The 17,073-nt window shown below is 47.1% G+C and overlaps 1 protein-coding gene across 1 annotated transcript in view; it reads left to right on the plus strand.

The window, feature by feature from the left end:
• The first annotated feature begins 7,264 nt into the window (after positions 1-7,264).
• Positions 7,265-17,073, plus strand: part of PSAP (prosaposin) — a 33,985-nt gene continuing 24,176 nt past the window's right edge. The window contains exon 1 of the mRNA XM_080822887.1: positions 7,265-7,388. Coding sequence (XP_080679013.1) covers positions 7,349-7,388 — 40 coding nt within the window. The 5' untranslated portion in view covers positions 7,265-7,348. The remainder of the gene's footprint in view (positions 7,389-17,073) is intronic.

The following is a 17,073-nucleotide window of genomic DNA, read 5'->3' on the forward strand; positions in this document are numbered from 1 at the left end:
AGGTTAATTTATTTATTTTAGAGAGACAGAAAGAGAGAGAGAGAGCAGTCGTGCAGTCAGGGCAGAGGGGCAAGAGAGAGTCTTAAGCAGACTCAGCACTGAGCACGGGCTGGATCCCATGACCCTGAGATCATGACCTGAGCCTAAACCAAGAGTCTGACGCTCGACCAACCGTGCCACCCAGGCACCCCAGGAAGCTTTACTTTTTTTAAAGATAAGCGATTGTAGTCAATTTGATAATAGCCCAGTTCTTGCTTTCCCTTTCAGGTTCAGAAACAACTCAGTCTAATCTCATCTTTGTAGCCTGGCCCAGAGCAGGGGTGCCAAGAGTGCTTTAGAAGCTGAAGGAGGAAGAAGATACCCAAGGCTATCGGGGGCGGGAACATCCCTGGAGATGGACTGCAGCTGGTCCTTGAAATAAAAGGGAGGCTTCGGTGGGTGCTCGGGATGGAGAGATTAAGCTGGTAAATCGAGAGGGCTGGAATTCCAGAGAACAGAATCTTATTTGTCCCAGTTCTATTATTTCCTGGCCGTGTGACTGGCTAAGTCACTTCCTCCCTTTGGGTTTACTAAAGTTCTCATTCTGTATTCACAGATGGATGGCAGAGGCCTGAGAACCTCCTGAAAACAGTGCGAAATGTTGTGTCTGAGCATTTTTTGGCTGAGTGTTCATGGCTCTCAGCAGATTCTCCAAAGGCTGTGACCTCACAGATTTGCAGATTTTTCTTCCCCGTGACTCAGCACTCCCCATGGGCTCTGCTGCCCACTGCTGACTCACCAGCACCAGCTCTTAGCAGCCCTTGTCTGAGCTCCCCAGGAGAGCCTCTGATTGGCTCAGCCAGGAACAGGGCACCACAAAGACACTTGTGGGCAGAGTTCTGGGACCTGGCCGTGTCCTGGGGGCATGCTAGCCTCCAGAATAGACTGGCTGCCTGGGACTGTGCTTGGCCCCAGCCCAGAGGGTAGCAGGGCCTCACGGTTCCCAATGTGATCCTGGCTTCCCCAGAGGGGAGTAAGGTAACATCGGGCGCCCTGGGAGGCCCTTCCATTCAGCATCCTCAGCCCCTAGGACAGTGCTTGGTAAATGCTAGGCGCTCCGAAAGGATATTGCTTGAACACCCCAAAGAGAGCTATTCCACAAGCAAGCAGAGTACAGTGGGAGCCGTAAGGAAGGGCATCTTGACCGTCTCCTAAACCATAGGAAAGGCTTTCCTCTGCGAGTATCATTTTAACTGGGTTATGAAAGTTAAATGAAAGTTCACTAGGGTGAACTATTTGAGGTAGGGAAGGGCCACAGAGTTGTGAAACTGCCTGGCTTATTTAGGCCGCCGCTTAGGCCGCCGCGCGGTGAAAGAGTGGGGCTGAGTGGCTGGACCCACGGGCTGGAGGGAGGTGGAGAGAATGAGACTGCTGAGATTGGGTGGGGCCAAGGTCTTGTGTTCTGAAAGGAAATGTCAGCGGAGGAGGAGGTATCTGACAGCCGGGATGGAATAGTGGTGTAGTGTACAACCCGCTCTCCCTTTGGGGACCAAGGAAGTCAGCTCTCTGCTGCCTGGAGGGCCGCCTGCTGTGCACTTACCTCAGTCTGCTCAGGCTGCTGTAACAAAACACCACAGCCTGGGGGTCTTAAACAGCAGACATTAATTTGCTCACCGTTCTGGAAGCTGGAAGTCCAAGATCTGGGTTTCTGCTAATATGATTTCTGGGGGAGCTCTCCTCCTGCCTTCTCATTATCTCCTCACATGGTCTTTCTTCAGTGTGTGCAGGGGAGAGTGGGGGTGGGGGGTGCAGAGAGTAAGCTCTCTGATGTCTCTTCTTATAAGGACAATAATCCTATAGGATCAGGGCCCCACCCTTACGACCTTATTAAACTCAATTACTTCCTTTGAGGCCCCGGTTCCAAATACAGCCGCACTGGGGTTAGGCTTCAATATTTCAATGTATGAATTTGGGGATGGTTATTATTCAGTGCACAATAGCCTCTCATCAGGAATCACCCTCAGCCAAACAGAACTCCTGGCTCAAGGTCACTCCTCCCCCCAGGGGCGGGGCAGTATTATGTTGCTTCAGTTGAGGACGATTCAACGTGGAGTAAGCTGAGGACTGTTGCAAATTCACGGCACTTCGATTTTCCCCTCCACCCCAGCTTGCTGCCCTCGCTGCATCAGAAGTGCCATCCTGAAACTTCCGCCCCCATATGTCAGTGTCAGAACGTGTTTCCCAGGAGACCCCACCTGTGAAAGATGGCAAATAGCTGGGAAAGGCAGCTGGAGTACTAAGTTGAGAAGGCTTTGGAGGTCACGTTCTAATAGTGATTCTTCCATGGTGAAGAAGTGATCATGGTGGGGGGCACCTGCGTGGCTCCATCAGTGAAGCGTCTGCTTCCGGCTCAGGTCATGGTCCCAGGGTCCTGGGATTCAGCCCTGCATCCAGCTCCCTGCTCAGCAGGGAGTCTGCTTCTCCCTCTCCCTCTGCCACTCTGCCTGCTTGCGCTCACTCTCTTTCTCTCCTCTCTCTCAAATAAATAAAATCTTAAAAAAAAAAAAAAAAAGTGGTCATGGGGACTGTGGACTGGATGTTCAGCATCTCTGAGGGGTGGGACGGTGTCACTGATACCAAGTGGGGAGTTGTAGGAAGGAGAAACAGACCAACAGTGTCAGAGGCCAAATGGAATGAGATGGGGACCTTCCAAGTAGGAATTTACTGTCTGCTTTCAGAAAGCCACTCGGTGGAGAGCTGGGCTGGATTAGAGTTAGTCTAGAGGGAGAGATGGTGAGTGTGGGTGACTGGTAGAGTAGCAGAGGGGAGGTGAGAAAAATCACAGAGCTGAAGTGAAAATCAGCAGCCAGGAAAGACTTCTTTTGGATGGGAGAGCCTTGGGTATACTTGTAATCCGAGGAGGAAGAGTCAGTGGTGAGGCGGGAGACTGAAGATACAAAAAAAGGAAAGCGTACTTGATGGACCAGAGTGCTAGAGGGATGACATTAAAAATATTTAACAAGGGGGCGCCTGTGTGGCTCAGTGGGTTAAACCTCTGCCTTACGCTCAGGTCATGATCTCAGGGTCCTGGGATCGAGCCCCGCATAGGGCTCTCTGCTCAGCAGGGAGCCTGCTTCCCCCTCTCTCTCTGCCTGCCTCTCTGCCTCCTTGTGATCTCGGTCTGTCAAATAAATCTTAAAAAAATATTTAACAAGGGTGAGGGACAAGAATGAGGTCACAGGAGCTGATTGGCAAAAGCATAGGAGGGTTTGGTAGCCAATGTTTAGCCTCCTGCCGAGAAGAAAAGGCATTTCCTCCTCAGAGATAGAAGGAAGAGGTCAAATAGGAAATGAGCATGAAGATAAAGTGGAGGTAGGGGCTTGCGTTTTGTTGAGAAGATCTAGAATGTAACAGAAACTTGAGACGATGAAACCTCAAACAAGATATGGGTGTGCTTACATGAATAAAGTGTGGAGGTGGACACATGGAGCAGATGTAATCACCAAGGATCGAGGCTCTTATCTTGTTGCTTTGTCATCCTTAACAAGGCTTCTACCTCGTGGTCCATGATGGATTCAGCATGTCTGCAATCCAGGTAACATGAAGAAGAAGGGTGTTGGTAGCCAGGGCTAGCTAGCGTTTAACTGGTACAAATCAGCAGAGCTTTTTCAGTAGTGAAATTATTGAAATACTTCTCTACCAGCTGGTAATAGCTGATGACTCCCTGATGCCACCTCCCCATCCCCCCAACTCATCCTCTGGCTCAGTTGGGACCTTCCATGGCATTCCCCCGGCACTCTGGCCAGTGTCCTGGCATATCTGTTGTTAAATATTTACACTGGATGTGTCTCTTCAAAAACAGTACTCAGGGGGCACCTGGATGGCTCAGTGGGTTAAAGCCTCTGCCTTCGGTTCAGGTCATGATTCCAGGGTCCTGGGATCGAGCCTCGCATCGGGCTCTCTGCTCAGCGGGGGGCCTGCTTCCCCCCCCCCCCCCGCCTGCCTCTCTGCCTACTTGTGATCCTTCTCTCTGTCAAATAAAAATTAAAAAACAAAACAAAACAAACAAAAACAACAGTACTCAGAGTTCCCAAAATGGGCACTTGTGCTTTTATCACATTGGCCAGAATCAGGGCCTATGGTTGCAAGGGAGGTTGGGAAATGTAGTCTTTATTCTGGGTGGCCATGTACCTAGCCAGAAATGGGTGTGTGGAGCGGGGGAGGGTTGACTACTAACTATCTAAATCCAGGAAAAAGAGGTGAAGGATACTAGGAGACAATAACAGACTCGACCGCATGGGAGGGCTCCACAGGTATCCAGTAGCACAGAGGGCTTGGGGAGCCTAGCTGGGATGGCTGATTCTCCAGCAGGTTATCTCAGGTGGGGATAGAAGAGAAGAAATCAGAGGCTGGGAATTGGTAGGTGAGTGACTGAAGTGTGATGGGGAGACGGGTCCTTGGGAAAGGCTGTTATTTGGGTGGCTGCCTGAGGGGTTCAGAGTAGGCAGAAAAGCAAAAGCAGGCAGGGAGACTGAAGGCTGGAGGTCCCTATGGGGGAAATGCTAAAGGGAGAGGAGCCTGACTTCATTGTCTGAGACACAGAGGTGGTGGCCCAAGAGGCCTTCACGGTAGATGCCTCTGTTAAATCTGCTGTCTTGGCCATGGATGCTTTCAGGTATAGAAACAGTAGCAGATGGAAGCCCTCTGGGGCTGAAAGTGGAATCCAAGTGGATCTGGATGGGGGTCTCAAGAGATCTCAGGCACTAAAATTGGGGCCTCTTGGGGAATTGGGACCTAGAACTGGAAAAACCATCAGGATCTGTGCTGGGATTTCCAGTATGGCTCACATTACTTTTTCAGTTTCCTGAAAAGTTGAGCTCACAGGAGGGAGGAAATGATGGGGATTTTCTTTTCTCTTTAAAATTTTCCTGTAATCTTTTTCTTTAAAAAGTATCAAGTAACACGTGGCCATTGTAATGAGTGAAATGAGGGCCTCCTGACTTGGATGAGTTAATCCAAGTCAGCAGGCCCTCTTCCCACCTCCAATTCTCTGTTCCTGTCCTCACCAAGAGTCCCAATACTTTGAAGGGAGACAGGGCAGGAGGGCTCCGCTGCCTCTGTGCACGCCTGGACTGGGGGAACCTGAAGTTCCCTCACCCGCATTCCTCTCTGGGAAGACAGTGGCAGGGCTTGAAGTGGACAGTGGGGCTTGGGCCTTGCTCTGCCTGTATTTTGCTGGAACCCACTTCCCTCCCAGGCCTGTTGCATACCAGCACTTGCTCCTTCTATCTCATGTTTCAAAGGCACCTTGCGTATCGGTGTTTTGTCCAGGCCAGTTTCCTTAGTTAGCCATCATTGTCGGCATTTGGGGTCTTTCCAGTATCCACTGTTATAAAGGGTCCTTCTGTGACCACTTTGGATAAGACATCTCCGCTCTTTATTAATACCCTGGGGGGGCATATAGCTAGGAATGGTATTAGAGGATCAAAGGGTCCAGATAGTCTCATAGCTCTTTGCTGCCTATGCACAGATGGCTAAGAAGGAATTATAAGAGATTTAAGCATCTACTGACTTGGTAAAAAGTGACAATCATCCGCTTACTGTTTTTTATATTCTTCATTTCAATTCATCCAAGTTCTTACAGGGAGGGAGATGGAAGCAGGATCATATTTTTGTGTTCCAGGTATGAAAATGAAGGTCGCAAAAGTGCATCTCAAAAACATTGACTTATCCCTCTGGTTATGAGAAAGGGGGTATTAAAAAAGAGTTGTGGTTTGTTCACTCTGTCATTAAGCAGCTTTGAGAGCTCAGTAACTCCACCAAAGTGATAGCATATGATCAGAAGGTCTCTAAGCTTCCTTTTGGCATGGAGTCTTGTCATTTCTGTATGGCACCCACCTTCCCTACATTTATCTGGCTGTTGGGGTGATCAGCCCTGTGCTTGTGCCTGGACCTAGAAAGCCTGCAACCGGGGCAGCCATGCAGCTATCTGGCCACTGAGGCCAACCAGTGAGGCCCCCAGTTTAGACCAGATCCTGCTCCAACTTTACTCAGCCCTCTCGTGTTGCCCACTTCCCCATCACCTACTGTGGTGCACACTTCTCTGTCAGCTCCTCAGTGGGAAGTAAGAACCACAGTGTGGGGGTGGTGGTGGAGGAGGTGAACCAAAGGCTCTGAGACCTATCTGTGGCTGGTTCCAGTTCCTAAAGGAGTACATATGGTTGGGGGCAGATAGGACCCTGGATTTGCCCCCCTTTGGTCAGGCCTGACCTTGGATAAATGTCTTTCCCTCTCCTGGTCCCAACTTCCCCTTTGGTTTAATGAAGGAATGGGACTAACTGACCTTTAAGGACCTGCCCTCATAGGCTGAGATTTCCCCCCTATCTTCCCCTTGGGCTAGGAGGTACCTCCCCTAGGGAAGGGGCAGGGGTGAGATCAGACCTCTGCTCAGAGCCAGACTGTGTCAGCCACAGGCAGAGGGCAAGTGGTTTTGTGTGGGCCATCTGGGCCTTTCTTATTCTGGAATGAGACGGAGGTTGAGGGCTGCACCGTGTGGGGCCACTTATGCCTGCAACAAGGTCTCTGGCTGGTGCACAGCCAGGTTCTCAAATTCCGGCTTCACTTCTCTAATGGCTGAGGCACTTCTTACTCTTTCCCATCTTACCCTTCACTTTGTCCAACCCCAGGACAAACCATGGTAGGACCTCGGGAGGGACTGTATTTCATACCGAAACCTTGTCTGTGGGTCATGAGGAGAAGCGATTGTGGATATGAAATGTTTACGGGGAAAAGTAGGGCCCAGGGTGAAGCTACACTCCGGCCCTAGCTAGGTGAATATATAAACCTCATATAGGAGACAATGTGGGCGGGGTGGTGAGTTTGACTAACGTCCTTGAGAACTTAAAGTCGTTAACCTTTCTGAGCATGGCTTCTCACCTGAAAAACCGAACAGAAATAATAACAGAATCTTATGTCTATAGAATTTCTGTAACAGAAAATGGTAGCTCATAGAAAAAAATGTGAGGCTTAAAAGATATTTATACAAAAAAATATATTTATGCATATTAAAATCTCTAATGTTGACCTATTCAATTACTAGCTTTCTTTTTGGACGACCCTCCCCCTTCCACCACACGTTTTTCCCCTCCCGTCCTCTCCCATCCCCCGGACCGTCCACCTGCCAGCGCTCCGCCTCCAGTCGCGCAGGCGCCTTGCGCGGCGCTGAGTCAGGGTGCGGGAAGAGCTCAGGCCTGCCTGGCCGGGGCGGAGCTTGCGCATGCGCGGTGCACGGCTTCGGGGCGGGGCAGGTTTATAGCCGCAGACGATCAGCTGACGCTCTGCATTGCAGACTGCGGAGTCGGGCGTCGCCATGTACACTCTTCTTCTCCTGGCCAGCCTTCTGGGCGCGGGTAAGCCCTAAGACCCCCCAGCCCGTGTCTAGGGAAGGGGTTCCGCGCAGAACGCGGCCCACCAGACTCGGAGCGGACCGTCCGGGGCCTCGCCGCCCCGCTCCCTGTAGAGGTTGACGAGGGGCGCTCAGTGCGCAGGCGCGTGCGCAGCACCGATACCTGCCGGGCGGCGGAGGGGCTGTGGGAGGAGGCGGGGTGCCTGGCTGTCTAGAGTGCCCCAGGCAGGCCGCTCAGGGCTGGGGTCGGCGCGAGTGGGCTAGGAGGGCGGGACTGAGTAGCATTTCCTTCAGGGGCCGAGTTGGTACCGCCCGGGGCCTCCCCACAGCTACGGGGGGTGGGCCTGTATGGTGACCCCTCCTGCACCTGTGCTGTGCTTGGGCTGGGCGCACGTGATCCAGATGGACTAGAGCCCCCTCCAGCGGGACGCATTTTAGTCCTTGGCCTCAGTTGTCCTAGTTTCTAAGAATGTTGAAGTTGCAGGAAGCGCATAAGTATGTCATCTGTTGATGTTTATCTTTACCTATATATTTACTCTTGATCTTACATCTTGAAGATGATATGGGTTTTTGTGTGGGTGCTTTTGCAATGCAGTTCACGTTTCATCTCCTTTAAAAGGTCTTGCGCAGCCGCTGGCCCGTTTTAGCCTCGGCCTTTATCTTGGGGGAAAATGTAAGCACGTGAGAAGCTGTGCGCAGGAGTATTCTTACACTTGTTTGTGGCCCTGAAATAGTACTGATGGTTATTAAAATCGTTGCAGGCTGTGAAGGCAACACTTGGGAACCGGCTGATTGCCCTCCTGGAATTAGAAGGATCCGTTCTGCCTTCCCCATGTTACTCTGACTTTTCTCAGTTACTGTGCCCCAAAATCATGCTTTCTCATCTTAAGCTCTTTTAAATCATCATGGTAAAGGAAAATGAGTGAGGTTGAGTACTTACCAAACTTCTATCGTTTTATAGTCGTGGAACCAGATTTTAATTTTTGTAGGGAGAGGATTCCAAGGCTGGGTTTTTTGTTTTTTGTTTTTGGTTTTTTTTCCAGGTGTTATAGCTTACAGAAAGGAAATAAACCTGATCTTTAGGGCCAACCTCACGTTCTGTTTCTCTGGCTAACTGTAATTAGGGGCTAGTTTCCATTCTGTCATGCAGCCATTACGATTTTGATAAACAGTAATAAAGTGGATGGTGGAATCAATGGAAAACCAAAGATAAAGGCTACTTACAGATGAAATAGATTTAAGAATGTTTTTCTGATGTTAGAGCACCTCCCAAGAATGTCTTGACCGTAAACCACACTTTTTTTTTTTTTTTTTTAAAGATTTTACTTATTTATTTGTCAGAGATAGCACAAGTAGAGGGAGAAGCAGGCAGAGGGAGAAGCAGGCTCCCCGCTGAGCAGGGATTTCTAATGGGAATTCTATCCCAGGACTCTGGGATCATGACCTGAGCCAAAGGCAGACGCTTAACCAACTGAGCCATCCAGGCGTCCCTAAACCACGCTCTTAAACTTGTTTTACTTGTATGATGTGAAAGGTGATCTGTTTATAAGGATTTTCGATTTTATAGTCAGCGAAGGAAGTATTTCTCACTGGGGTTAATACTACTTGCTGTTTCATAGTCTGTAGAATAAACTAATGCTGGTTTCTGAAATTTTCTGCACTGGTTGAGAACAGTTTTTTGTTCTGTATCAAACATTTGTTCCTATTGGCAGTGAGTCACTCCTCACAAGACCCTTAGGAATTCTGAATCATTCAAATCACCCGGAAGGGGACTTGTTTCTTTTGAAGTGTAAAATCCTCTGCTGGTATACTTGGGAATATGGTTAACCAGAATATTTGGTTAACCAAGAGACCCTCCTTCCCTGAACACTTGAGTAAATGAGAGTATGTTAAAATTGTAGGCCTTCTTCTAACCTTGCTGCCCGGCCTTGGGTTTTATCCCAAGGTTATGAATTTCTGATTATACTGAGTTTGTTAGTGAAGGTGCATAGTGACTGCAGCCATCCTCTGCTCTCAAAGAGGTGCTTTGAACTTGCCATTGCTACATGGCACTACTATAGCACAGAATGTTATCCTGAGCCTGGAGAGGCTTTCGTGTGTGTGTGTGTGTTTTAATTTTTATTTTATCTAAAGATTTTGTTTATTTATTTGACACGGGGTGGAGAGAAAGAGCAAGCACAAGCAGAGGTGGGCAGGCAGAGGGAGAAGCAGGCTCCCCGCTGAGCAAGGAGCCCAATTGGGGGGGGGCTCCATCCCAGGACCCTGGAATCACAGCCCAAGCTGAAGGCAGCCTCTTAACTGACTGAGCCACACGGGTGCCCTCTTGGCAATTTTGATGATGTCCTGATGATTATAGAGACACTTGGTTTTGAGTTTTTGTTTTTATTCATCCTGTGGTGCCTCCCTTTTCCCCACCTGTTAAAGAAAGGAAAGTAATGGTATACTGAGAAGATTGGAGAGCATCTAATCTAACCTCTTCAGAAGGAATGAAGACGCTGATGTGCCCCCAGAAGTGACTCTCCCAAATCATAAGCTGTTTACTGGGAAGTCAGGATCAGAACCCGGGACGCCTCTGACTGCCTGCTCTTTCCCTAGTCTTCCGTCAACACTTAGCTTTTACAAACTGACTGGGTTGTAATTTATATACCAACAACATGCACATTTTAAATATACAGTTTGATGAATTATCACAGAGTGAAGATCGCCACTGTAGGCAGCCCCCAAGGTCAAGGAATAGAGAGCATTAACAGCGTCCAGAAGCCCCTGTGCCCCACCCATTCACTACCCTCTTACACTTGCCCCAAAGGAAACCACTTTATTAGCTTCCAGCACCGCAGATGTTAAAATAACTGTCTTTGAACTTTTTGCAAATGGAATCCTATGGTAAGGGCATACTGTTGGGTGACTCCTCTCGTGGAAAAAGACAGGTCCAGTGTTAACGAGGTGATATGTGTAAAGCCTGGGATGTGCCTGGGATGGGGTATGTGCTCATGGGAGCTTAGGTGCCCTATAACTGTCACTTGTGTGGTGGCTAACCACGTGGCTGGTATGTGCCCAACCCTGAGGCAGGTGGGCTCTCTCGGGATGTTAGAATGTATTATATATACATATATGTTCATTGGATAGCTTATTTTTACGATGACTCAATGTATGGATTTAATGGTGCAGCCTACTGAATAGGAGCAAAACTTCAGTTCTCACTTGACAGAAGTTTTGGATAAATACCATTTCTCAATTTTCAATCTGTAATCAGTTTTATTCTTTTTTTTTTTTAAGATTTTTATTTATGTATTAGAGAGACACTGTGACAGCAAGAGGGGGAACACAGAGGGAGTGGGAGAGGGAGAAGCAGGCTTTCCACCAAGCGGGGAGCCTGATGCAGGGCTTGATCCCAGGACCCTGGGATCTTAACCTGAGCCAAAGGCAGCCACTTAACGACTGAGCCACCCCAGGAATCAGTTTTATTCTGAAAGCATTAATGTAATTCATGAAGGGTTTATTTGTATTAACCAGTCAAGGATTTGGTACGTGCTTTAATTGCATTTGACAAGTTGAACCTGGACTCTCTGAGTGGTTCTACGGTGGGAGTACATTGAGTTGAGTGTTCTGGATTTTTCTAGATCAGGGGAAGGAGAAGTTGTTCCTCCATTTTCTTGGTTTGTGAAACTGGAATGGCCAGGCTGCGGCTTGATTAGATGGGGAAGAGGGAGGAAGGACAGGGTGCTGCTGGTTGGGGAAAGTGCCTAATGAGGCCTGGGAAGCTCTCTAAGCCAAGACCATGTCACTTGGGCAAGTGTGTGCCACAGCTTTTGGAGACCGTCTTCTAGCATGAGTGTTCTAGATTACTGGATGCCAGGCTCAGAGCCCTGCTTTCTGGCTCCTGTTTGGTTCTGCCGCGAGGAAGGACTGGATTTTCTTTAAATCAGGAGAAAAGAATACTAATTATATTACCCTGCCTTTCTCCTCCCTCCCCCCAATAATTTTCAAATAATGTTGAAAAATACAGTGATTGGGATGAAGAATTTGGTTGTTGCAGAAGTACTAGTTGCTTTACTTTTTTGTTATTCTGTGAAGTTCAGAAAATAACCAGAATTATGTCCTTGGGTAATAATTTGTGTACTGAAAAATATTTAAACTTCATGTTTTCTTATGCAATTTGTAATTATAATGGGATTGAGAGGAAACTGGAAAAGAATTTTATCATGTTGCTGATAGCTGTATTCCCTGGCCAAGTTACACTGTCCTTTCGTTCTTTCTTTCTCTTTCTTTCTTTCTTTCTTTTTTTTTTTTTTAAAGATTTTACTTATTTATTTGACAGAGAGAGGTCACAAGTAGGCAGAGAGGCAGGCAGAGAGAGAGGAGGAAGCAGGCTCCCCACTAAGCAGAGAGCCTGATGCGGGGCTTGATCCCAGGACCCTGAGATCATGATCCGAGCCGAAGGCAGAGGCTTAACCCACTGAGCCACCCAGGCGCCCTACACTGTCCTTTCTCATCTGCAAAATAGGGTTACTAATTATTCCAATCTAATAAGGTTGCCATGAGGCTTTAGTATTTTGCTTTATAGAAGGGCATAGGTAATAGGTACTGTAAAATTGGCTGCTGTACCGCGATTAAACTGTGTCGTGTTTGTCAGTGTCCTTGTTGTCCCTGTACAAGTGACTCTCCTCTGCCCTTGATTTTTTGATATCCCTTGGCTTCATTCATTTCAGAGGTCTTGAATTTAATAAAACCATTAAATTGACTTACAAATGTGTGTGCTGTATGTAATTACTGGGTCAGGAAAACCAACCAGGAGAGGCAGTCCGCAGTTAGGAGGGGGTGTGAGTCTGTACTCGGGTTAGCTAGACTGGGTTTAGAACTACATCAGCCTTTATCAGGAGCCTAGCAGATCAGGGCCATGGCCAGGTAATCGGAGTATTCTTATTCTAGGTCTGTCTAACCGTGATAGCTCTTTAAGTCCCCTCATCTGGTCCCCATCCAGAAATGGGGGTGAACTGTTGAGATAATGGCTGCACACTGTGAATAAGTCCAAAAGTGTAAAAATTAGGGCAAAAGTGTGTTTCCTTCCCACCACTGACCCCCAGACCTATCTTTCTTTTTTTCTTTTTTGAAGATTTTATTTATTTGAGAGCAAGAGAGAGAAAGCGTGAGAGGAGAGGTAGGTCAGTGGGAGTAGCAGACTCCCTGCCGAGGAGAGAGCCTGATGTGGGACTGGATCCCGGGTCTCCAGGATCATAACCAGAGATGAAGGCAGTTGCTTAACCAACTGAGCCACCCAGGCACTGACACCCCCCCCCGACCCCGACCTTTTGAAGACAGCCTGGTACCAGGGCCTGTGGGAGCCTTCCAGAGCAACATATAATTGACAGTGTGTGGGATTTCCCCCTTCTCTTTTTTTTTAAATCACAGATGATGGCATATTACACTGGCTTGGTCTTTTTTCACATGTGGAACATTGTAGACCTCCAAAAAAAAAATGGGAGAATAATTGCAAAGAGCACTGGTGTATGCAATACTTGGTTAAGAAACGGGGCCTAAAAAGCCCCTCCTCCCGTTGTAAATAACCACCCCCTGGGCTTGCTGTTGATCAATCCCCTGCAGGCCTTTATTCTCTCAAACACGGAAGTGTGACCTTCAACAGTATGGGTGGTATTGTGTTGTTTTAAACATTATGCAAATATTGTGTGTATTCTTGGGTTAATTTTTTTCTTTTGGCTAATGAGGTTCATTGGTGTCAATAACATGTACATTTTTCATTTTCACTGTAGTATAGTATTTCATTTATGACATTGTTGCTAGGCATTTAGATTATTTCTAGTTTTGTTTTTCTCTCAAACTGCTTCTATAAATGTTGTTGTGCACATGAACAGACATTTCTCTAGGGGATATACCTAGGAATGGGAATTGCTGAGCTGTAGAGAATACATATTCTGCTTTAACTAGGAATTGCCGAATTCCTCTCTTGAATGTTTTGGGGGTTTATATTCCCATGATATGTAGGTATATAGTTAATCAGTAACCTTTGATGTTGTCAGACTTTAAATACTTTGCCAGTTTTATAAAAGAGTAAATAGGTGTGCATTCTTCTTTTATTTATGCCTTAGAGGCCATTTCATGCTAGTATGGATAGACCTAGCTTTTAAATTTTGGAATAATTTTTAGATTTACAGAAAAATTAAAAAGATAGTATGGTGAGTTCCTGTACGCTTCACCCAGCTTCCTCTACTATTTTTTTTTTTAAAGATTTTATTTATTTATTTGACAGAGATCACAAGTAGGCAGAGAGGCAGGCAGAGAGAGAGGAAGGGAAGCAGACTCCTTGCCGAGCAGAGAGCCTGATGCTGGACTCGATCCCAGGACCCTGGGATCATGACCTGAGCCGAAGGCAGAGGCTTTAACCCACTGAGCCACCCAGGCGCCCCTAGCTTCCTCTACTATTAACATGTTACATATCCACTGTATATTTGCCAAAATTAAGGAATGGACTTTGGAACAGTGTTGTTAACTGTGCTGCAGACTTGATGGGGCCTTTATGAGTGTTCCTACTGATCTCACGTTTCTGTTCCAGGATCCAGCCCAGAGTACCATATTGTATTTAGTTGTCCTGTCTTCAACTCCTCCTACCTCCCAGCTCTTGAAAAAACAGTTGCAGAAGATTTCATTCTATGCATTTGTCAATTTAGTTAACCTCATTGAACCTCTCTTTTTCAGAAAAACTGAAATGAATCCTAAAAACACTTCTAAATTTTAAAATTGAATCCTGGCTATATTTGGACAGATAACTGCTTTTGAAAAGAAATTATTTACTTTAAGGGAAATTTCGTAAATTAGATTGAAGGAGATACTATAGAAAGTTCTTTCGGCCAGTCTTTGTGATGACACTTACTACAGTAAAGAAAAAGCTCCTTTACCAGGGTGATGTGATGCTGTCCTGTAAGTGTAGGCATTGCTACCAGAGAGTCATGTGGCCTCCTAGCTCACAAGGATTAAAACCCAAGGTTTGTCTCGTGGGGTTGCATGTTATCTGGCTTTTGGCTGCCTTTCGTCGCTCTTCTCCGTCTTCCTCCCATGTCCAACCTCTGGCGCCCTGTGGTTGCTCAGAGTCTTTGCATTCTGTGTTCCACCTGTCTGGACCATTTTCCTCCTGAGGTAATCCCTGTGGGTTCCTCCCTCCACTCAGTTGTCTGCTCACTTGCTGCCTTATCAGAATTCCACACTGCTCTAAGTGGCCGTGCCATCCTGCCGTAGTCTTGTTCTTCCTTTGACTTTGCTTCATTTGTCTTCATAGCACTCCCCGCGACCTGGCATTTTGTGCTGTGTGTGTTTGCAGTGGTCTGTCTGCAGCATGTGTCACTGCTTGGCCCATAGTAGGCGCTCAGTGTTGCTAAATGGTGGTGTGAGGTGTTGCCGAGTGGCCTTCAGCCCAGCAAGGTTACCGTGCCTGAAACTTCAGGGTGGATAGTGCCAAGTCTTTATCACAAATAAAGCATTTTCTTTTATTTGCTGAAAGTCATGTTTGTGTCTTGGAGTTGACAAATCAGCAGCGACTTTGAGGCCAGGTGAAGTGTTGACCATTATAGTAGTTTACATCCAGATGAGCGGGACCCACACATCTGTTGGACAGGGTTTACTGTACGCAGTAGAGACCTGCGTCTTATGCAGTGAGACGCCTAGGTCTTAAATACTCTGGTGTCTGTGATTTGTGGTAAATCTGAAAGGGGAACCAGCTATAATTTGAGAAGTTATTCCCCTTCTGTTGGGTTCCAGAAATTGGCTGTTTGTACATGGTGGCTCTGAAGATTTTTAGTCTCTGCATTCCTATGTACTTGTGAGTTGAGAGTTTTGGTTTATGTGGGCCCTAGCTATCGATATTTACCTCTTATCAGTTAAGCTCACAATTTAAAATATAATCTTTTAGAAATGGTAAATGTGTTAACATACTATAATTTGAGTGAAAATAATTGTTCTTAAACACAGACATATTGAGAAGAATGGCTTGTTTGACATTTTTGCAGCTTTTTCTAACACCTGGCTGAATTCTCTGCTGTGTCAGGTGCCATGCGCCTCTGGAAAAACTCCCCTGCATCCGTGGGATTGAATGAGTGAAAAAGGCAGCTAACGCTTTGGTGTTACTATTATGAGAATTTTGGCCGCCTCGACACCCTGAAGGAATCTCTGGGACCTTGAGGGTTCTTTGGACCACACTTAGAGAACCAGTGGTAATAGCTGCTTTGCTGGAGCAACAGGCAACATAATTACCATTTACTTGAGAGTTTGTGTACCTAGTACTGTTCTGAGTGCGTTTTGCTTCATTTGATGTAATCCTCAACCAGCTCTGAGGTGAGAGCAATGGAATCAGAATGCGGGGGCCTCCTAATATCCTGCCCTAGTCTATGCCATGGTCTGAAGTTTAGATTGTGGCATTTCACATAAAGGGCTGTATTCCTGTTACTGACTAGGGTGAGTCAAAGTGACATATGTAGTTGACACATTTACATGTATCTGAAACTTTTAATGATCCTTGGGGACAGGCCCAGAGCCCTGAACTTCTGTATTAGTAACAAGTGGGGTTTGCATGAGGTCCTTTTTTTTAGCATATTATTGCCTTCTGCAAGTATGCTGAGACCACCGCCTGTTAGCAGGGATGGGGTAGAGCCCATGGCGGCTTCTGGCTGACTGCATGAACTCCTCGCAGCAGCTGGGCCGGGGCTAGGACCTGTCACCTGACTGGACACGGGACAGTCTGGCCAGGGGCTCATTTCTTCATGGTCCAGTTGTGGCAGCGTCTTCTCTAAGCTGACTGAAGTGATCATCACCTGACACGCTGACACTTGGAAGAAGAGCTTTGCTGGTAGTTTATATTGGATTGGAGTGCTCTTGAATGAACTAGACAGGAATTTCTCTTCCCAAAATTAATTATGCCACATTGCATCACTCTTATGCAAGCTATGAGGATTGCATTCTTGTCCCTCATGTTTCAGTTATGATTGCACAAGCTGACTTACCTGACCATTGTCTTACCTTCTCCATATAGATCGTTTTTTTGTCTTTTTTTTTTTTTTTAAAGATTTTATTTATTTGTCAGAGTGAGAGAGCACGCAGGAGCAGGGAGAGCTGCAGATAGAGGGACCGGCAGGCAGAGGGAGAAGTCCCGATGTGGGACTCAATCCCAGGACCCCGGGATCATCACCTGATCCAAAGGCAGATGCTCAACCGACTGAGCCACGCAGGTGTCCATCAGTTTTTTGTCCTGGTATGATCTTGCCTGTGAGAAGAATTGAGCAAGAGGAGGGGAAAAATGAGGGAGAGGAGAAACAGGGAAGAACCTTTGTCTTAGATAACAGAGCTCATAGCTTATTGGGGCCAGAGGTGATGGGATGTCAGCCAGGAGAGCTCACTACAGATTTCTTTTGTAGTAAGAGGGATCTTTGGACTTTTTTTCCTTCAGATCAAAGCAGGCTTCCTTGGAGCACATGCTATTCTGAATGGTTAAATGGGTGGTATTTTTGTTCTGCTCTGCAGAATGCTTCCTAAAGCAGGGTCCTCTGAAGAGACAGGTGCTCTTTGCCGTAGAGGCCAGCGTTTGGATGGGGCAGTCAGTGTTGAGTGTGTTGCTTTATCTCCTGCAGGACCTGAGTGCATGAGTTCTGAGAAATGTCTGAGTGCAGGGAGTCTGAGGTTGATGCTGC

The sequence above is a fragment of the Martes martes genome (assembly GCF_963455335.1).
Source record: "Martes martes genome assembly, chromosome: 14".
NCBI classification, from domain to species: Eukaryota; Metazoa; Chordata; class Mammalia; order Carnivora; family Mustelidae; genus Martes; species Martes martes.